Genomic DNA, 22901 nt, shown 5'->3' on the forward strand with positions numbered 1-22901 from the left:
GCATGACTCGGTCAGAAGTAAGCGAAAAAAAAAGATAGGCTGTGGATTAGGTCAGCTAATCCAGGACATACAAAGCGAGAGGTGTCGGAGTTCATTGTGTGCATTGGCGTTGATATTGATAATGTTCTAGACTGCGATGATATTGAGGAAAGAAAGGCCGCATAACTGGCTCCCGGGATATGCGGATGCCACATTCGTGCTTTGATACATGTGGCGGTGGTGAGAGAGAGATGTCGCCTGAATGCATTAGCGCTGATAACGTTGTGGCAGACACGCGGCACTGCAGCAATACGGCGCACCGTTCTTTGGGTGACTAACCTGTCTCGATCAACCATAAACTGCGCGCCACCTGCCAGGGTGGCAGGGTGGGCGTGCTGCCTATCCAGTGTGCGGAACGCAGCACTCAACGTTACAGATGCCAAACCTCGTGTACGTGCGCTACACCGCCGAGCTTTCGCCATCTAACCTGGTTCAGCAGTACTTAAACTGCAGCTTATTTTATTTTCTTTTTAACGAGATTGCTTTGTTTATCGCTGCAGCTAATCTATAGCTGCTAGCGCATATGATCGACAGCCATGGCTCACCGTGATAGAATCTCTAGCATACCGGATTAATAGAGCAAGGCATGCAGAAGCAAACGAGGCAAGCCCTGCGCACATCTTCTCGGAATGCAGGTAACGATCGTCTCAGTTTAGCCTTTCGTTAATGTCTTGCAGAACATGGGTCATTGCAGGCTGCAGCTGCTATGTGTACCTGAGCCGAGAAGAAGCGATATAAGCATTTGAAATTCAGTTAGCTTTTGGGCAACATTTCATTGTGCACTTGTGGATGCGACGCTGAAAATATATTAATTATACTCACCGTCAGTCACGTCGACTTGTTCGCACCAAAATAATGCAATAGTTTTCGCTCTGTCGTTGTCAGATCAACGCAGGTTACCATAATGTCACGAAGCCGAGATGAATGGTTTGGTTTGATGAAGGGGAGTTTAACGTCCCAAAGCGACTCAAGCTATGAGAGACGCTGCAGTGAAGGGCTCCGGAAATTTCGACCACCTCGGGTTTCTTAACGTGCAGTGACATCGCTCAGTACACGGGCCTCTAGAATTTCGCCTCCATCGAAATTCGACTGCCGCGGCCGGGATCGAACCAGCGTTTTTCGGGCCAGCAGCCGAGCGCCATAACCACTCAGCCACCGCGGCGGCCCGAGATGAATGCAGCCTTGAGGTGTACAGAACAGAAACTTGTAGCGCGAAATCTCCCGCATGAAGAAACACCAGCAAAAACTGGCGAAGCGTCTTGGATGTTGTAAAAGAACTAATGGAATAAAAGAAATCCTAACTTTTGTCACGGGACTGTAAACACACGCATGTGGCAGCAAGAGATTACGGAAAATTTTCTAATCTCTGATGTATAGCACTTATGTCCTTTATAGCACGCGCAAAATTAAACGCTCGGCTTGCTTGCTGACTCCCCGATTTTTATTTTATCCACGCCACAAGTTTTAATTCTTCATTTCCATAGAAAAGATTTTTTTATTAGTTTTATTCACTTACTCGCTGTTGTAAATGTGGCTTAGAAAAGAACATTTCTTTTTACAGACCGAACATATGTAACACGAATGCGCGTCTATGTCGTACTGCGATCTCTGTTCGCCGCAGGCATGCCCATATTGTACGCCGTTGCCAGCCTTTTATTGTGCAGTTCTGGCAAGGAACTAGACAAAGGCTCGTCAGGCCAATACATTTGTGGAATAATTTCTGAGACGTAACGTAACACGTCTACTAATCGTATGTGAGAAAATATCGGAGGCAGGCTACATTGAAGGGTGCAGTGACTGTGTTTCTTCATCCGTAAAGCGCGTACGTTGACAATGATATGGAACCCGCCTGCAGAAAAAACCTCGGGTTCCGGGGGCTTTCGAAGACACTTTCGCTTTTGGTCTTTCTTGTAGCCGGCCTCACCGCAGAGGGGGTAAGTTTTCGTGTCTGGGTCAATCTTCGTCACGCGACAGTGCTAAACTTGTTATGCTGATAACAACTCACTGTGGACTAAAGTATCACAGAATTGGATTTTATTGTTGGAACTTCAAAAATTATTGCGATTTCTTTAACTGCCATTTGAAAAGAAACCTGCAGCGACCGGTGATCAATCTTTACCGCCATCAGCACTAAGGCTGGTGGTAATCAAGAAGGTTCGCAACAAACCAGTTTCAAGATTTTTTTATTTCAGAATCGCTTATTATCGGAACTAAAGAAAGTAAACGCGGAAAAATCTAGCATGAACGTTTATCGCATAGTTTACTTTTCCTCGGGAACTCGTTTTCGTACGTGCAGCTCAACTGCCTGCCGTGCTTATTTTCCAGCTGATAGATCCGTTTAACCATTTGACGCCCAGCTTAGGAAGCCGCATGAAATTAAGCCATTCCCAGAAAGGTCATTAGGCATTTGCGCAAGGTTGAGCCATCAGTATGCGATTAACCGGCCTGGCACAGAGTATCACATAGTGCTGACGCACGGCGCCGTGAGAAGCGCGTCATCTCCTATAGCGCTGTTTGTTCTCAACGCGAATAGCGTAAACAAGCGATGTACAGGAGAACAAAAGAGAAGATTCAAAGTAAAATCATCTTCTATTTCTTCTAGGCCGCCGTGGTGGTCGAATTTCTATGGGGGCGAAGTTCTAGAGGCCCGCGTACTGTGCGATGTCAGTGCACGTTAAAGAGCCCTAGGTGGTCGCAAATTTCGGAGCCCTACACTACGGTGTCCCTCATAGCCTGAGTCGCTTTGGGACGTTAAACCCCCATAAACTAAACTATCTATTTCTTCTGTTAACGTTTGGCAGATAACCTAAGCATACTAAGCGTCACTATGAAATAACGGCCGTATATTAATGAAAACAGAGGCAACGATAGAGCGAACCCGCTATCGGAGAGGGGACTGAAGGCATGGGCTGCAGTGACGATCGCCATGTCAGCCTTATCAGAGGATTCTTTCCGTGGCTCTCTTGAGAGTAGGAACGGGAATCCTTTGCGCAATGGCAGTAGTAGTAAATGTTGTATTTTGTCAAGGTTTGAAGAGGAATGTAGTGAAAGGATTTCTGCACCTGCAACAACGGTGCAGTTAGCGCCCCTTCTTTCGTGCGTTTGTAGTCGAGTTTGTGCCTGACCGTGATGTTTATATTTGCTCGAAAGTATTGTTAGCCGACGAAATTACCTCTCTGCTTATTAGAATTCTGTTGAAAGCCTTTCGGGATTTTACCCTTAACTTGAGGCGCCATTTCGCACCAAAAATTATTTGCAAGAAGAGAAATTTCTCCGAATGAACATTCACTGATGAAAAGGGGGTCTTCAAGAAAGATAAATGGGTGCGGTGCAGCACCACCATCATGCGACTGGAACAGTTAATCTTTCTACGTCGTACAGTGTTTCGTGCCGTATATCACGGTTTTCTTAATGGAAAGCCTATTTTCGTCAGTTCAAGCTTTTATTTATCAGCAAAAGTTACTCTGTGCATCTTGTGAGGGACTGCAGGAGAGGTTTTCAGAGCACGACTTGCTTTCATTTTTTTTTTTGCACCGCATCAGCTACATGACGAAATACTAGCATTACATGTGCCTTTCTTAATACACACAGATATCTCACACAGTTTCTGGCTGCATTCTTCCTGAGTTACTGTCGGTCGTGGATTGCCAAGTACACACTCGTTCATAAGTTAAAACTCACATAAATTTTAAAGATATGATGATCAGATACAGTTGAACCTCGCTTATTACAACGAAAATGACGGGGCGCGCGGAAATTTTCGATGAGCGGAAATTTTCTTTGAAGCGCAAACAGCCCAAGAACACTGTCAGGTTGGACAACATAGTCACAGCACCATGTTTCCGCTGATCGGCATCTTCTTTGCGCGCCCGACGAGGAACCATGTATAGAGAGATTTCTCAAGCTACTCGTGAGCCGCTTCCGTCAGATTTTTCAGCTTCGCGGATGTCCCCGAGGAAAGAGCTTGGGCCATCGAATCTTTCGACTTCAAGATCGTTGACAGCGTGCTCTGTGAGATGCCCATGTCCGCTTCAACATCTCCTTTTTTCCTGCCGCTTTATGACGCGCCGATAATCCGTGCCTTCCCTTCAAGAGAAAGGAACTTCCGCTTCCTAGACAAAGTCGCCATGCTCGTGTCGATTGCAGCGCACAAGCACGAGTGAAAAAAACAACAACAGGGTATTGGATTGGTTTGGAAAATATTTATTGTCAGCATTGAGCCCTGAGTGGCGCTATACTAGATGGCCTCGAGCCCGTGGTTCTCGGCGATCTTGCGAGCCCACTCAGTGGCCCGGACTTGCATCAACGGGTCTGAGCTGGCCAGTATAGCCCCCCACCGCTCTAGAGAAGGGACTGGTAGTAGGTCCGCCGGTGGTAGCGCCTTTTTGCAGCCCCATAGAATGTGGTCGAATCCGGTTATCTCGCCGCATTCTTTACAAGTTGGATTGTATTGCGTTGGGTACATGTGAGCTAGTTTTGACGGGCTTAAGAAGGCTCGCGTCTGGAGCCGACGCCACGTTACCTCCTGCCTTTTGTCGAGCTTCTTGTCTGGTGGCGGATATATCTCCCTTTCCAGTTTAAATTGATTAGTGTAGTTGTGAAAGGATATGAATGCATTTCTCGTGAAATTGGGAAACTCAACCTGGCTCACTGCTCGGCTGACATAACCTCGAGCTATACTGTGAGCCAACTCCTTTCCCCTGTTCCCCGAGTGTGCCGGAACCCATATTAGTTGCACCTCTCTTTGGTTCCAGTCTTTATGCCTTAGGATTTGTTCTGTCTCCTTGGAAATCATACCCCTCGCGAAATTGTTTATAGTGACATTGGTGTCGCTAACTATGGTGACTGCTTTGGTGTTGACCACTGCCACGGCGATAGCCACCTCCTCCGCTGTCCCCGAGTTCTGTGTTTTAACCGAACCGGCCATTAATGTTTCCCCCGAGTCGTTCACGCCCACCACAACAAAGGAGTCGCCTTCCTCGTATTCCGCCGCGCCTACGTAGGCAGTGTATTCCGAGCCTTCTAACTTGGCTTCAAGGGCCTTTGCTCTTGCTCGCCTCCGGCCTTCGTGAAAAGCAGGGTGCATGCTTTTTGGAAGCGGTTTTTTGCCATGTGCTTCGCTTTGTGACAGGCATTAAATGGGGCCCAACGGAGCGCTTTTTGCTTCGACTTTACTATACCCTCTTTATTCGCTACATTCGTTACAGCCTTCCTGTGCTCTCTAACATGGGTATTTACTGCTTGCGGACATTAGAGAGTGTCCAAGAACAGGCGCTCAAGATATGCCTCGGATTACCACGTTGTGCCTCGAACAAAGGCACGATTAAGGAATCTCGTGCGTGCCCAATATCGGTCTACCTGTCATACGAACCACTTCGTGTATATTTACGTGCGCTTACACGGCACCGCTGTCGCCCGCTGACGAAGATTTTCATGAGCGACCGGACAGCCGTTTTGCCCGCACACTGCGCTTCCATCGCTCCGAATTGCCATCCGACTATGCCCTGCCGCATCATTCCTTGCAGCCCCCATGGGTAATGGCTCAGCCTTCAGTCTGCCTGTATGTCCCTGGCATAATCAAGAAGTCTGCGATGCCGGTTAGCGGACTGAAGCAACTCGCACTTGCCTACATCTGGTCAGAATACCACAAATGTGTGCACGTCTACACGGATGGATCTGCGTCTCCAAATGCATCAACAGCAGCTTTCGCAATCCCTGCACAACAGACGACCCACAGATTCATTTTGGGACACAAGTCTACTTCAACCGCTGCAGAGCTTCTAGGCCTTCAGGAATCTATTCGCCACATCTGTGGAGAACCGCCTCAGGAGTGGTGCATTTTCACCGACCGTAAACGTGCGCTACACATTTTAGGATGCTTCCTACGCCACACGGCCTACCAAGCTCTGGCTCTTGATATCATTAGTCTCGTATCATTTGCTCAGGGAAACGGCCACCGTATAGTGTTTCAGTGGATCCCCGGACACTGCGGACTCGATGGAAATGAGACCGCCGACGCTGAAGCAAGGAGTGCCTTCAGCAGTGGCCTGCGTACAGCTGTACCGTTCTCTATAGTGGACACAACTTGTCTCCTTTCGGAATTGATGAGGAGGGCGACGGCTAGGTACTGGGCCCTGCCAGACACCCGCCACATCCGCCTTAAACGGCTAGGTCTGACGATGACCTTTTCAGTTCCTCGCGGAATACCTCGCCCTATTGCATGCGTTATCCGTAGACTACGTTTAAATGTGGCATTCACGCGCAAATACTTGCACTTAATAGGACAAGCGGACTTCCCGGAATGTACCACATGTGGCGTGCTAGAGACTATAGAACATGTTTTAGGGGCGTGTCAAGCGTATGCACGTGAGACTCATACTCGCATCTGCTCTCAAGGCGGACGGCTGGCATTCGGTTCGAAAAACAACCCTGCTGTTAGGTCCTTGCGTCCTGAGTGCAGGCTGCCATCTGGTTGCTGACACGTCAAGAGCCATTCCTGTTCGCTGGTCGCTGTTCTGTTGACGTGGCTCAGCTACCCAGGCTGCGGGGAAGTGGCTAAGTACCTGGCGGTGTTGCTCTAGCTTGCTAAATTTCTCCTTTTTGTCTCTGCCTGTTTGCTCCTGTTCTGGGGTTATTGGGTGCGGGACGAGAGCTTAATGTCTACTTCTTCTCCTGGCCATCGGTTTTCCCCTTGGTCGGCATCTCTTCCTAAAGACCAGCTCCCAATTGATCTCTTTTTCCGCAGTGGTGTTTCAAGCATTCCGGTCGCTATAGTGCCTTCCGATGGCGGCGCTATCCGACTGAACAACCCGGAGGCCGTGCAGGCGGCTCTTAGGTCCACATCGCAGCATTTCATGCACATTACCGACGTCCGGCAGTTCGACAGGGGTGGTATTTTGTGCAGGTCGCCGGATAAAGACTGTATTGAAGACCTGCTGAAGTGTACGTCATTCGCCAACCACCCGGTGAGCGCATTCATTCCGCCTCATCTAGCATGCTCCAAGGGCTTGGTCCGAGGGGTCGAGTCCCGATTGAGCCCTGCGGAAACGCTTGAGAACCTCTCGCCTGCGGGAGTGATTGCTGTCCATCGATGCAGCAGGATGGTTGACGGAGTAAAAATTCCTACGGAGTCTGTCATTGCCACATTTGCAGGAATATTTTGCCCGTCAGAGATTAAGGTGTGTCCATTGGTTTTTCGAGTAGATGCCTTTAACTCTTGGCCCCTTCAGTGTCAAACCTGCTGGCGATTTGGCCACAGCGGCAATAATAATAATAATAATAATAATAATAATAATAATAATAATAATAATAATTGGTCTTTGGGGGAAAGGAAATGGCGCAGTACGTGTCTCATATATCGTTGGACACCTGAACCGCGCCGTAAGGGAAGGGTAAAGGAGGGAGTGAAAGAAGAAAGGAAGAGAGAGGTGCCGTAGTGGAGGGCTCCGGAATAATTTCGACCACCTGGGTATCTTTAACGTGCACTGACATCGCACAGCACACGGGCGCCTTAGCGTTTTTCGTCCGTAAAAACGCAGCCGCCGCGGTCGGGTTCGAACCCGGGAACTCCGGATCAGTAGTCGAGCGCCCTAACCACCGAGCCACCGCGGTGGGGGCAGCGGCAAATCCTGCAAATCGGCCTTACGCTGTTGTGCCTGTGGGGAACGTCATTGCAGAGAGGAATGTCCTGAACAGCAAGAGAAATGTTGTTTGTGTAGCGGTGCTCACCCTGCTGATTCGCCTGACTGTCCTGCACGAGCACAAGAAGTTCAGGTGCTCGAGCTTATAGACAAGCGCAGATGCGCGCGGAGAGAGGCTTTTGCCGCAGTCAAGGAGAGAGCCTCAGCCTACTCTAGTGTGGCCGCCAAATGCCCACCTATAATGGATTCTAGTTGGTCCCAGGCTATTACAGCGGCAGTTGAGAAAGCTGTGGCAAATGCAATGGATCGCATTATGGAAACCGTGTCCACGTGCATTTCGCAGGTCATAGCTGCTCAGATTACCAATCTTCTGCAGGCGTCCACCGCTCCGCTCTTGTCTTCTTTGGCTTCGGAAGTTACCCCTCCTTCTGTAGTATTCGATTCCGCTCCACAGGGCCAAAAACAATGTGAGCAACAAAAGACCTCTCAGGCCTCTCCTTCGCATAGCGTTATGGACGCATCCTCTATGGATTGTATGGATATGGAGTCTGATCTCCGCGCCCAGAAACGAAGTCGGTCTCCTCTGAATATTGCAGGTCCATCTTGCCCCCAGTCAAAGACAAAGAAAAGTAACGCAAGTCAAAACGCTAAGACCAGGATTCTAGAAAACGCAGTCGCGGCTGCGGCACTTCCACCAAGATAGGGTTCTTAAGTGTACTCCAGTGGAATTGTCGATCTATATTCTCAGCTTCAACAGATTTAAATTGCCTATGCAATCAGCTTCTACCAGATTTAGTTGCTTTACAGGAAACATGGCTAACTTCACATTTCAATTATCATCTCAAGGATTACCATCCGTTCCGGCTTGACCGGTCATCACGAGGGGGAGGGTTGTTAGTGCTCATATCTAAAAAGTTTTGCCACAGGGCATGCATTTCTTTTCAATATGCGGACAATGAATGTGAAATCCTTGCGGTTGACCTCAGTGTCCCTGGTCAACAGCCCTTTACGGTAGCTAATGCATATTTCCCGTCTGGTGTGCGTGACACTCGGCCCCTTGACTCACTCATGTCTAGTAGCCGATCTCAGGTTCTATTACTTGGCGATTTCAATTCGCACCATGTGACTGGGGGTTCAAAACAGACAGCTTTGGTTCTAGACTATTTGATTGGGCTTCTGGCAACAACTTGATCTGCAACAATTCCGGATTGCCTACGTTTGTTCGCAGTCAATGCCGTTCTGCCTTGGATTTAACTTTTTCCTCCCCAGGAGTCTCTGTTATGTCTTGGGCGCCTGTTGACTGTGCAACAAACAGTGATCATCTACCGATTAGTTTCAAGTTTGCGTGTAAATTAACTCTTCCTGAGCGACATCAGCGCACGTTAATAAATTACAATTGCTTTAAAGACACGCTAAAATTACCCCTCCAAATCACTTCAGACACTCGCGCTCAGAGAAGTGCCGAAAGCAAGGCTGCACATCTATGTTCAGTACTGGACCAGGCAAGGCAAAAGTCTGAATTTTTGCTTAAGAGAACAAAGGATGCAACCGCGAACAATTGTTGGAATGCTGAGTGCATGCGTGCATATAGACGGCGAAAAGCAGCTTGGAAGAAAATTCTCATCAATCAATGCCCCAAAAAGTGGCTCGATTATAAGCATGTTGCAGCAACATTTAAGCGCACTGTCGCCCGTGCAAAGGAGGAGTATAATACAAATCATTATGATTTCCTTTCCCAATCAGGCAATAAACGAGCTTTGTTTAATTTCATGAGGCGCAACAAGGTGATTCCTCCGGCTGCCAACATTGAATCCCTCGTTCAGTTCCCTGCTGACATCGCAAAAGCCTTAGAGGATATTGCGTGTGGCCTAGAGCTTCGCTTTAAATCTGCTTTACCTTCTCCTACTATATTCACATGCACCTCAAGTGATTTCACTGAGGTCTCTATGCCTGAGCTGTAGCAAATCGTGCTGCGCTTATCCCCAACGGCTCCTGGGCCCGATAAGGTCACTTCATCTATCAAAATTTTGTTATATGAATCTCCTGCAGACCTGTTAGCTCTAATTAACCATTCTATTAAAGGTCCTTGGATACCGCATGAGTGGCGTCTTGTTGAAATAGTTCCATTGCTTAAAAAGCAAGGAGAGGGCTTCAATTTAGACAATATACGCCCTATTTCGTTAACATCGAACCTAGTGAAATCGGTGGAAAGGGTCCTTCTCAGCCGTGTCATGTCATTCATTTCAGAAAATGCTGTATTGAATCCATGCCAAATTGGTTTCAGGCCGGGTTTTTCAATTTTGTGTGCTCATACTGACCTTAAGAGTCGTATTAAATTAGCTCGCAATAGAAAAAAGTTTGCTGCGCATGTCACCTTGGATGACAGCGTGGAGCACTCGACTCTATTACTAAGATTACAGGAACTCAACTTCTCAAGCTATTTTGTAGCCTGGATTTCTGTTTTTTTTTTGGAAAATAGAGAATTTTACTGCTGCCAAAATGGTGTTTCCTCAAGGAGATTTCCACAGACAAGAGGTGTTCCGCAAGGATCAGTTCTCTCACCTGTTCTTTTTAACATTTTTCTAAGCTCAATTCCATGCATTCAAAATGTGAAAACTTATGTGTACGCCGACGATATTGCATTTTTTGCATCAGCAGGTGACATTCACACTCTTTATCGAACCCTGCAAAATTACCTCAATGTTCTTAACCACTGGCAAGGAAGAATTCATCTGTCCCTTAATGTGAAGAAATGCGCATTGTTAGTATTTCCAGTTTCTGTTCCTGTATATATCTGCCTGGTCTATAGAAATAACATAATACCTCAAGTTCAGACGGTGAAGTATCTCGGTGTAATATACGACTCAACTCACTCCTGGCGGCCACACATTGAGCAAGTTTCTGCAAAAGGAGTTCGGGCCATTGGCATCCTGCGCAGGCCTTGTAGTGCTAGGTCAGGCATGAGAAGGCATACGCTTCTGAAGATTTATAAAATGTACGTCCGCCCAATTTTGGAGTTCGGGTGTGTTTTATTCTCAGGAGCTCCTGCCTATAAACTTCGCCCTCTTGTGATTTTGGAGAGTGAGGCGTTGCGCCTTTGTCTGGGGCTTCCAAAATATGTCGCCAATGCTGTTCTGCACCTTGAGGCGCGAATTCCTTCGTTATCAGCTAGGTTTCGCCTTTTAAGAGTTCAAACATTTTTAAAATTGTGCGACTCACCTCTTCACGCTTCCAGTATATTATTTCTTAGTTAACCTTCCGTCTTTTTTAGTGCTGTCTGGTCTTGATTTCATACCCTGCAGATATGTTACGTGCAGTCCCTCCTTGATCGCATAAATATTCATTTCACAGATGTCCGCCAAATATATGACAACTCCTCTTCTGTCCAGATTGAATTCGATGACATTTTCTCATCGAATGCAAAGCTGCAGCCCTTCCCGCTTCTTCGGGGTCTTTTGCAGGACCACCTAAGGTCCTTTCCCTCTCATACTCTTATTGCTTCCGATGCCTCGCAGGATCGCGAAAAGGCAGGTGTGGGAATTTTTTCGCCTTCACTGGATTAGTCTTTTTCTCTCCGTCTTCCTGACTTCACTCCATTTTTTCTGGCTGAATTATTAGCAGTAATCTTAGCCTTACGAAAATTAGAATCTACCGTTTCCCAGGTCGTGGTTATGACAGACTCTGTCCATTTGCTCTTCCTTATCCTCACCCACTGACTCTCGGCCATTACGCGTCTTTAAGTTCCTGATTCCGCTCCATATAAATTCGGCAAGGTTGCTTTGGGTACCCGGTCACATGGGCTTTCACTTAAATGAGGTTGCAGATTCCTTAGCAAGAGCCTCTCTCAGCGGCCCAATTGTTGCTGTCTTGCCACCGTGTGCATATACAGCTGCGGTGAGGTTTCGCAGCTACACAATATTTCAGGAATTTGCTGCCTCGGCTCTTACATCATCTCCCGAATATCAGCATCTTCTGCATCCTTGGAGTAGCAAAGACTGGCGCTCACACAGACTAGAGGTCTCTTTCACGCGCTTGCGTTGCCGGGTTCCCCTTCTAAATTTCTACCTTCACAGATCTGGCCTGGCAGCTTCCCCACTGTGCCCTTTGTGCCGAACCTGAGAAAATAGATCACTTCCTGCTGTTCTGCCGCCGCTTTTCTGATTTGAGGAAGCGTCTTTTGCAAATTCCATTTCATCAACTGGGCTTGCCTGGGTCTTCCGCGGTTGTTCTTTCCATTGGCGCTTCTTTGCTTGGACGAAGCGACAGGAGTGTGCGCTCTGCTGTGCAAAATTTTCTTCAAGAAACGCAGCGACACCCACTATAATTTCTTTTTCCCGCCCTCAGTCAGTACGACATTGCAACATTACAGGCATTGTGTACTGTTATGCACATTAAGCAATTGTCCCGTCTTCGATCTCCAAGTTAACTGGACCCCTTTCCTTCCCTCTTCCAATCTATCAGACTACATACTATTACCACTCCTTTTCCCGTCAAAACATTCCTGTATCCAGTAATTAACCGCCTGTGTCTTGGCCACTCCCCCGTAGTGGGTATGTGCCAGCAACGTCTGAGGCCTTCCTTCCTTCCTTCCTTCCTATGGACACATCGCTCCTCTCTGAGGATTTGATCCTCGGCGCTTGGCCAGATAGTTTTAGAACTGTAAAGGCAACGCGAGCGCTCTCACGCTTCTTGAGCGACACGGACCTTGTCTCGCGTTTGTGATGTCAGAAAGTGTGCCTTTTTTTTTGTAAAGTAGTTTTTCATCTGCCTCCTCCCATCATCATAGTCCCCCATCGTGACCTTCTTTTATCTCCTCTTCCCGTTCCCCAGAGCAGAGTAGCAGGCCAGATATTTTTCAGGCCAACCTCTCTGCCTTTATCAATAAACACTCTCTCTCTCTTTTGGAAGCGGTTTAATAGTGAGTTTCTCACTTGAATCGGTAGTTTTGCCTGCACGTTTTTTTTCTGGGATTCTATCATGTATTCTTAGCTTGGCCAGGACCTAACATCCCGTATGTGTGGTGGCGAGCCGTCTTAATTGTGTGATTAGATGCGCCTCGCACAGTTCCGCGATGGTGTTGTAGATTCCAAGTTTAAGAAGTCTTTCCGTAGGGGTGCAGTGCGGTAGTCCCAGGGCTGCTTTATATTCCGGTCTTATGATCCCCTCTATTTTGTTCTTTTCCGCTAGCCCTAGCTTGAGATAGGGGATGTCGTATGTTATTCTGCTTATAACAAAAGCGTGAACCATTCGGCACAGATCATTCGCTTTGACTCCTCGTCTTTTGTTGGCTATTCGCCTTATCAGTGTAATAAGAACACAGCACACTACTAATACAGCACACACAGCACACCACAGGACACCACAGTAATAACAGCACAGCACAGTAATAAGCACAGCGTCACAAACAACCAGCGGAACCGTCCAGGCAAAGATCAGAGACCGCATTCAGTCCAGAGCACGCACGAGCGACTGAGCGTTCGGCGCTCGAGCTTCGGAGTGTTCGGCACTCGAGCTTCGCGGTGTTCGGCGCTTCTCGTCGTCTTCTTCGTTGAGCGCCAGCCTCTGAAGATTCTAAAGCCCGTGTCGTGTCTTAGAATTCCCCCCGGGTGAAAGGGCGCCATCCTGGCGGCCTAGGGTGATGTGACTACGGCGGGGTCGTAGTAAGGTTTGAGGCGGGTCGTGTGGACAATTTCGCGACCTCGGCGGCGATGATCAGGGGATGGCGGAGGGGGTTCGATGAGGTAATTGACGGAGGATGTCTGCTGAAGAATACGGTAGGGTCCCTGGTACTTGCTAACAAGTTTGGAGGAAAGGCCGGGATCTGAGGAGGGCACCCAGAGCCAGACCAAAGAGTAAGGAAGGTAAGCGGGAGGAAATGCAGGGGGATCACGGGTGCTTTTCTGCTGCTGCTGGGCGTGAGAAGAGAAGGACCGGGCAAGCTGTCGGCGTTCTTCGGCATAAGTTGCGGCTTGAGAAAGAGTTGTAAATTCAGAGGCATCAGGGCGGTAAGGTAGAAATGGTGTCCATTGTGCAAGAAGGCTCACGGCCATACAGGAGAAAGTAGGGAGAGAATCAGGTGGTGGCTTGAGCAGTGGAGTTATAAGCGTATGTGACAAAATGGAGAACGCGGTCCTAGTTACAATGGTCGGAAGCAACATACATGGCCAGCATGTCTCCGAGGGTGCGATTAAAACGCTCAACCATGCCATTTGTCTGGGGATGGTAGGCGGAGCTGGTGCGGTGAACAACGTTGCATTCCTGAAGGAGACCTTCTACAACTTCTGAGAGGAAGGCCGGACCTCTATCACTGAGCAGCTCTTTGGGCGCACCATGGCGAAGAATGATGCGATGGAGAATGAAGGATGCAATGTCAAGGGCTGTAGCGGATGGTAAATGCGATGTTTCAGCATAACGTATAAGGAGGTCGATGACAACAATGATCCAGCGGTTCCCGGTTGATGTGCTGGGAAGAGGGCCGTAGAGGTCGATGCCAACACGCTCGAAGGGCTGTACTGGGCAAGTCAGCGGCTGCATAGAAGCGGCGGGTCGGCGAGGTGGATGTTTTCGTCGCTGGCATGCGGTGCAGGACTGAACGAACTGGCGGACGTAACGGGCCATCCCACGCCAGTAGTACCGCTGTCGTAGACGGGTGAAAGTCTTCAAGAATCCGGCATGGGCACACTGGGGATCATCGTGGTAGGAAGAGCACATGAAGGAGCGCAGATGTGTCGGAATGACGAGAAGCCACTTGCGACCATCCGGGAGATAGTTGCGGTGGTAAAGGAGCTCGTCTCGGATGGCGAAATGGTGGGACTGACGATGGAGAGCACGGGAAGGAGGTCGAGACGATTAGCCAGATAGGAGATCAAAAAGGCAAGTGATCCACGGGTCTTTGCGTTGCTCGGAAGCCATATCAGCGAACTCAAACTTCAAAGAAGGCAGGGCGCATATACAAGTCGCTGCCTCAGATGGTACAGGGGACCGTGAGAGGGCGTCACCATCGGCATGTTTGCGGCCGGAACGATAGATAACGCGAATTTCGTACTCTTGAAGTCGCAGAGCCTATCGCGCCAGTCGACCAGAGAGATCTTTCAAAGAGGACAGCCAGCAGAGGGCGTGGTGATCGGTGACAACGTCAAAAGGGCGCCCGTACAGGTAGGGGCGAAATTTGACGATCGCCCAAAGGATGGCTAAACACTCCTTCTCGGTGACAGAATAGTTGGCTTCAGCTTTTGTGAGTTTCCGGCTAGCGTAAGCGACAACGTATTCGTCAAAGCCTTGCTTGCGTTGACATTGCGTTGACACCGCTGGCATCGGTGTCGAGTTCCGTCGGAGAACGAGGGTCGAAGTGACACAGAATTGGTGGAGTGGTGAGGAGGCGACGGAGTCTAAACGCTTCATCACAGGCTGGCGACCAGGCCGAAAGGTCGTGGCTGGAAAGGAGCTTGTTCATGGAGTCGACGATAGTGGCAAAATTGCGGACAAAGCGACGGAAGTAGGAGCAGAGGCCGACGAAGCTGCGGAGGCCTTTTACAGAAGTGGGCTTTGGAAATTCGGCCACAGCTCGCAACTTGGCCGGATCCGGGAGAACGCCATCCTTCGACACGACGTGTCCGAGAATGGTGAGCTGCCGAGCTCCGAAGCCGCACTTTTTCAAATTAAGTTGGAGGCCAGCGTCGGCCAGGCAGTGAAGAACAGTCTCAAGGCGCTGGAGGTGAGACGGAAAGTCCGGGGAAAAGATTACAACGTCGTCTAGATAACAAAGGCATGTGTGCCATTTGAGCCCTCGGAGTATGTTGTCCACCATGCGCTCGAATGAGGCGGGTGCATTGCACAGGCGGAAGGGCAGGACATTAAAATCATAGAGCCCGTCGGGTGTGACGAATGCAGTTTTTGGGAGATCGGCCTCCGCCATCGGCACCTGCCAGTAACCGGAGCGCAAGTCCAATGAATAAAAGAACTCAGAGCCCCGCAGGAAGTCAAGGGAATCGTCGATACGAGGGAGAGGATAAACGTCCTTGCGTGTAATCTTATTCAGACGACGGTAGTCCACGCAGAAACGGATGGAACCGTCTTTTTTCTTGACCAGAACCACTGGCGATGCCCACGGGCTGTGCGACGGTTGTATCACGTGACGCTGAAGCATGTCGGTCACCTGGGCGTCAATGATGCTGCGCTCAGCGGCTGACACGCGGTACGAACGTTGGCGCAAAGGGGAATGGGTTCCAGTGTCAATACAGTGGGTAACGGTGGTGGTGCGGCCCAAGGAAGGTTGCTGGTAGTCAAACGAAGCTTGAAAACGCCGCAGAACGGCGACAAGCTGGTCGCGTTGGGTAGACGTCAGGGCGGCGTCGAGGGAGCGGTGAAAAATATCTACAGACGACGGATTCGTGATGGGAACAGGCGTAATGGCGCCGACGTGAAGGCCGGCCGCGCTATCGACGAGGGGGTATGCAGAGGCGGGATCGAGAACGGCAACGCTACCAAGCGATTGGCCACGGAGTAAAGTGGTAGGGCAGGAGAACGGGTTGGCCACATAAATAGCGCTGGAGCCACGAACATTTGTCAGCACAGCATGAGGCAGCAAAACAGACTTCTGGTCAGCGCATCGTAAAGAGGGGGTATAAGTCACAGTTGCATCTGAGAGCGCAGCACAAGAAAGAGGCACCAGCACTGAAGAGAAAGGTGGAACGTCTGTGTCCTCTGAGACGACCACAGTAGCGGCAGCAGCACCGGTTACGTCCAAGGGGGCGTCACTGTAGGGCGACAAGTCAAGCTGAGCATGGGCGCAGTCAATAACGGCGTGATGTGAGGAGGGGAATTCTCAACCAAGGATAACGTCGTGAGAGGAGCGGGCGAGGACGATGAACTCGATTGTGTAGGGAACGTTCCCGATGAGCAGGGGGGCTGTGCAGGCGGCTAACGGTCGAATGTCTTGAGCGCTGGCCGTGCGGAGAGAAACGGGAGGAAGAAGCGTCGTCACTTTTTTGAGTCTGCGACAGAGGGTGTGACTGAGAACCGAAACGGCTGCGCCAGTGTCAACAAGTGCTTCGACGGCGACTCCTTCAACGAAAACGGTAATAATATTGGCAGGATCAGAAACAGGTCCTGAGTGTGCCGCTGGTGACGCAGTTCTTGCCTCCGGAACTGCAGTGGTTATTTTTCCGCGTGGACGGCGGGTTGGCGACGGAGCATTGGAGAACGGGAACGGCGGCCAGCAGACGGCGAGCGGTGGGAGCGGGGATAGTAACTACGAGAAGAAGAATCCGGAGGCGGCAAGTGTGACGAAGGCGAGAACGACGGCGGAAGGTCGTACGTCGGCTCACGCCTATAATCGTAGGGACGGTGATCACGAATGCGACACAAATGAGCCACATCACCAGCGACGCCACTGGCGTAGCAAATAGGGCGGTTGTCTTGTGTGCGCCAGGGGTTGAGTGGCTGCGGCTGTGATCGGGGGCGGGCAACCGGACGGTAAGGTGGGGTTCTAACTGCCGGGTAGGTGGCCTGTAGACAGGGGCAGCAGGTGAGGGCCGCGACCGCACCACGGCATCGGCGAACGTCAGAGGAGCCGCGATCAGGGGTGGCTGAGAAGCAGGTGGCAGGACTTCAGCGACCGGCTCCTCGATAACACGCTGTAGGTTGGGAGTGAGCGACGGCGCAGGCGTAGGCGGGCAGGTAGACAAAGATAGCTGGCGTGCGACTTCCACCCGTACAAACTGCTGAATGCTCTGGAGGAGCGACTGTTGGTCCAGAGCACCGTCCCCTGGCAGAGCCAAGCTGCAAAGTGCGGCCTCCTGAAAGCCTGCACGCCGGGTAGAAAGGCGCTGTTTGCGCAGCTCATCGATGCTTTGGCAGTAGCCGATGACACCGGAGACAGTCTGGGGATCTTTGGCGACGAGCATCTGGAAGGCATCATCCACAATGCCTTCCATAATGTGTCTGATCTTGTCGGCCTCCCTCATAGAAGGGTTGACACGCTTGCAGAGGTCGACGACATCTTCTATATAACTGGTAAAGTTTTCACCGGTTTGCTGGGCCCGACTTCGCAAGCGTTGCTCGGCGCGAAGCTTTCGCACTGCAGGACGGCCAAAGACTTCTGTCAGACTGGTTTTTAGAGCTGCCCAGCTTGAGATGTCAGCCTCGTGGTTTCGAAACCAGAGATTGGCTACGTCGCCCAATTAAAATATAACGTTGGTGAGCTTGACGCTATCGTCCCCCTTATTGTATGCGCTTACGCGTTCATAGGAGGCCAACCAATCCTCCACATCCGTGTCATCTGTGCCGCTGAAGATGGTCGGGTCACGCTGCCGCGTGGCGCCGGAGCAGAAGACAGCCGACGGAAGCGGTGAAGTGGTTTGGGTGACGGTCTCAGGCATTGCAGAGGTGGTAGGCAATGCGCGGGTGCGAAGCTCCAGGGCGAGGGATCGTTGGCACTTCCACTACTTGTAATAAGAACACAGCACACTACTAACACAGCACACACAGAACACCACAGCACAGTAATAAGCACAGCGTCACGAACAACCAGCGGAACCGTCCAGGCACAAATCCGAGACCGCGTTCAGTCCAGAGCACGCACGAGCGACCGAGCGTTCGGCGCTCGAGCTTCGGAGTGTTCGGCGCTCGAGCTATGCAGTGTTCGGCGCTCCTCGTCGTCTTCTGCGTTGAGCGCCAGCCTCTGAAGATTCTAAAGCCCGTGTCCAGTCTTGCATCAGCCTGATTGTAATGTTAATTGTCGACTTAAGCCTGTTTATTGTATCTGAGTCCTTTCTATTTTCCTGGACTATCAGTCCCAAGACCCTGATTTTGTCCACTCTAGCTACCAGTGCCTCATTGACATCTACCAGAATAGCTCCTGCGTTGGTATCGCGTTTTCTAGCCTCCCGGATCCCAGAAGTTCGGATCTGCTTGGCGAGCATTTTAACCCTGCCCATTCCGCGTATTCCACGACTACGTCGATCGCCTGTTGTAGATTTTCTTCTATTTCACCATCATTGCCTGTGCGTCTTTATTGTGATATCGTCCGAATATAGCGTGTGTTTTATTCCTTTAAAAGTCTTAAATAGTGGTGGTAGGTTCTTTAACGCTAAGTTCAATAAGAAAGGGGGCAGCACTGAGCCCTGAAGGGTGCCCTTGTCTCCTAGCTTAAAGGTTTCCGACTTAATATCTCCTAAATTTTGTTCTGCTGCTCTTTCGGTTAGAAAGTTCCTAACGTATTCGTAGGTTTTGTTACCAGGGGCAATTTCCGCCAGATTAGTTAGTATGGCGTCATGTTTGGCGTTGTCAAAGGCTTTACATAGATCAAGGCCCAGTATAGTTTTTGTGCCCCCTTTTTTTGGGTGGGTCTATGGTGTCTGTTTTGAGCTCGACAACTTGGTCCTAAATCTTAGTATGGTTTCGGAAAATACTTCTTTTTCCTCTGCGTACTCTTGAAGTCTGTTCAGTATTACATGTTTCATCAGCTTCCCCAGGCACGACGTTAGCGATATCGGTAACAGAAGCAGCGCTTTTACCCTGTTTCCAACTTGAAGTGGGAAACAGGGTAAACGCGCTGCTGCTGTTGCCCAGCTGCTGCGTCCTTTGGCGACAGAATGGTTGCGTCTCTGGCGTGGAAGAAAACGGAAGCTTGCATCCGCGCCTTGTCGCAAGGCAGCCAGCGCGATTGTCATCACCACCAAGAAATGGCGGTCTTCATGTGCGTTTGAATGAGTGGATCAATTGGTTCCAGCGAAAGTTTAGTGAAACAAAGCAACGTGGACCTACAGAAGTACAAAGACGGGTGGTGATAAGCTTGTTTTACTGTAAGTTAGATTATTAGACCCAGCTTCGCATAGCAAAAATTTCGTTGAAGCTGAAACGCACCCCAAAAATGGTTTGTTGTGGCGGGCAATTTGTTCCATTACTTTCTATGGCGAGCTGACGGGGAATAGAAAATATTTCGTTGAAGCGACGTTCATTGTAGCGGGGTTCAACTTTATACAAAATTAGATCAACACTCGCAGCACCTCAACTAAATTCAGGAATAACACTGTGCTAGACGTTGTTGGGCGTTCAAATGTTCTCCCGAGTTTCCGGAGCAAAATTGTGTCCTTAATGGCAACCATAGTCACGCCTTGAAAGGAGTAAGAGCGAGATGGTGTTCACAGAGATGACGGCGGTTATGCTTGACTCGTCTAGGCAGTGCATTTGTGTCGAATGCTTAATCTAATGGCGGCAGTAAAATCAATGATCAATAATCATGCACCATGTGAGGATGAACTATTAATACTAGAAGAACAAGAACAGCGCACCAACAGGGACAAGAATGAAGACGGGACTGGCGTTCTTGTCCCCGTTGCTGTGCTGCTTTTGTTCTGCAATTATGCGCCAACTTGCTCAATTCGCCGTTTTACAGAACAATTAGTGTTGATGATTTTAACACTGACTTTTATCTACATACTTTCTTTTTATGTTACAAACTTCCTGCTGCAATGACACTTGCAAACCATACTTCGCACGCCTAAAGGTGATTGTGACGCGCCAAGTGCTGAAGGCAAAGATACCTATGCCTCGTGCTTACTTATCTCGTAGTATCAATTGCTGTCTCTGCGTTCTTGCGGGTGCACCGGTCACTCTCTGTGGGTTTCAGGAGAGCAGTCAGCTGATCGCAGTGCCACCTGTGCAGCGCACGGTCTCTATTCTACACACCACGAGTTCCTCGTAACGAGACAAACAATTTATCACCCTTGGCTTAATCTTTTCTACCTTTGAGCCACTCCGATACAAATTTTTTTATTGAACGTCTTGGGAGTTTCGGTAGCTCTTCAAAAACATGAGTTCTATATCTGATACTATGACAAAAATTTATCTGCAAGAAATCCTCGTCCTGTGCATTGCACACCATAGTCCTCATCAACTTATACTACTATCGAACTGATATCTGCACCACACGTGGCGGTGACCCAGAAAAGCAAAACCATGAGCCAAACAGGCTAAACACATATTTTTGCACATCTACTCGGTTCAACTGCGTTAGAATCCTAGCAATTATTTCTTCGTCAAACGTGTTGTCACCGACTGTACATACGAATGATGACTGCCCCTTTTAATGCCGTACACCAGCCCTACAATCTCTTCAGTACAATAGCTTTCGTAATCGCTCTGGTTCAAGCACAACACTTCATTTCCACACACACGTAATATAAGCAACGAATGAAACGCGAACAAGAAAACTGAGGTGGCAACAACAAATACGAACATATTAGCTCCTGGAGAGCAAATACAAGCGACGTGATAAATACTCCCGAAGAAGAGTTTTCGCGCTTTCGAAGTGAAACTCCCTTCCGCTAATATTGAGCTACTCCTAGCTAAGAGCTTCTTATTTTGCTGTTGGCGGCTAAGAATTGTCTTGTTCGCGTTTCATTTCTTGCCAATAGTACATTGACAGTGGTACTCGGGGTGTTAACAATGTATGGCGCTTGCTATTTGCTTACAGGCTCACAGCGACCCGTGCACAATAAACCCCAAGAGTAAGCAAATTCACTCTGACGTCCAGAGTGGCTTGACGTGTATTTTATCGCATGTGCTTGAAAAACGAACAATCATGCCTGCCTCGAGTTTCCGTCGAGAGGATTTGCTAGTGACAAAGAGATTGCAGGTTACGTAAGCATCGTCATCGCTCTAATTAAAGTTCCTCTCCTTGTTCCTTGTCATAATACTTTTGAAAACCACGAGACCGGCTAGGTTTCAGGCCAGCCAGATGACATTATAGTCTCACAGGAGAATTAAGAAAAGTATAAGTAGAATGAAGCATAATCCGCCTCTGAATATTTCTGAATAAAGTAGAACGGTACAAGAGCGCTATGCCGCATACTCTTGAAAGATAAAAAAAGCGCTAAATGGGCCCACAACAGAACAAAAAAGCAGACAGGGCGCGATCTGTCTCGACGCTTCAAATTGAATGTCAGCGGCTAGTTCGCTTTTCCATTCTGGTGCAGACCAGCCCACCTGACCAGGCGCTGCAAATAACACTTTTAATGAAGAACGAGGCTTTAATTGCCCGGAACTCACAACTTGCGATGCTTTAGCGTCGTTTTTTTATGAAAAAAAATTTAATTTTAAAGCAAGATATTGCTTCACAATGAAGTACGCATGTGGATGCGCTCAAATGTTACCTCTTAAGGTTGTCATCCAGAAATTGGAGTTATTGGCAGCCTCATTATATGTTTTGAGCTGTCTCTCACGAGGATTAAAGCACTAAAAAGGGCAAGTTGATATAGAGGCAATGCCTTCTCATTTCATTCAATTTTAACAACAGCTTTACACCGTGAATACAGGGCGCGCAATTTCTAAAGGAGCAATTAAATCTGTTCAGAGCGGTAGTTCTTGTTTTTGATTTCTTCAAATCTGGTCTGTACGACATTTTTGACTGCCGCCTATAAATTAAGCTCTAGTTTTAAAAAACTTAAGGCTAGCTTAAACTTCAATTTCTTGTTCGGTGCTTGCTTACTGTTCCCCGGTGTGCTCAATGTACTGTAGGGGACAAAAGTACTCAGGACGCGACATTAGGAACTGAAGCTCAGAGCTCTGTGATTAGCCGCTGGCTGCAGACCACACTTGTCGAAGGGAAAGTCGGAGAAGTCTTCCTGTGATATGTGCTAGTAATAGCAGGTGAATGCTAAACATCATGGCATCCATTAGCCAAAATCACTTACCGCGCGTACTGCAGACTTTTGTCCGAGATACTGTTAAATCGAATGTGAGTGTCCGATAAGCACACAGTCGGGGTGTTGGTCACAACCAGGCAGCATAAAACATCATCTGCTAGAAAACATTCACCACCAAGGACGCGTATGTGTTGCCTTTATGTAACAGCAAGGCAAGCAATGTATTGTAATAGAGCTGTGTTTTTTCTCGTAGTATGCGCACAAACACTTCCCATGGCCAGGATTCTCAATGGCAAGCTCGGACAGAGAGATGAAAATCCGTGGATGGTAAGTGGTCGAGCCTGACTATACATTCGACTGCATATAAATGTGTGAAATGAAAAAAAGCAAAAAGTGATTAGAAATTTTGAATGTCCTCAACATGCGTGAAAAAGTACCAAAGTTAGATGTCATTCATTCGTAAGCTTTAATAGTGGTTACCCGGAACTGGGTGGGAGTCGTTGAGTACTAAACAAATTAAATCCGCTAGAGTCACGGAAACACTTTTCAATGCTGTATTTCGAGATACAATGCA

The 22901-nt window shown here is 48.9% G+C and overlaps 1 protein-coding gene across 2 annotated transcripts in view; it reads left to right on the forward strand.

The window, feature by feature from the left end:
* The first annotated feature begins 1675 nt into the window (after positions 1–1675).
* The window catches only part of LOC144104915 (transmembrane protease serine 11D-like), an 83441-nt gene continuing 62215 nt past the window's right edge, over positions 1676–22901 (forward strand). The window contains exon 1 of one of the 2 annotated variants that reach the window (XM_077638145.1): positions 1676–1973. In XM_077638145.1, the coding sequence (XP_077494271.1) occupies positions 1878–1973 (96 nt within the window). In that variant the 5' untranslated portion in view covers positions 1676–1877. The remainder of the gene's footprint in view (positions 1974–22901) is intronic. The other variant, XM_077638148.1, reaches the window with a different exon arrangement.

Source organism: Amblyomma americanum, chromosome 9 (assembly GCF_052857255.1).
Source record: "Amblyomma americanum isolate KBUSLIRL-KWMA chromosome 9, ASM5285725v1, whole genome shotgun sequence".
In the NCBI taxonomy this organism is placed as follows: domain Eukaryota; kingdom Metazoa; phylum Arthropoda; class Arachnida; order Ixodida; family Ixodidae; genus Amblyomma; species Amblyomma americanum.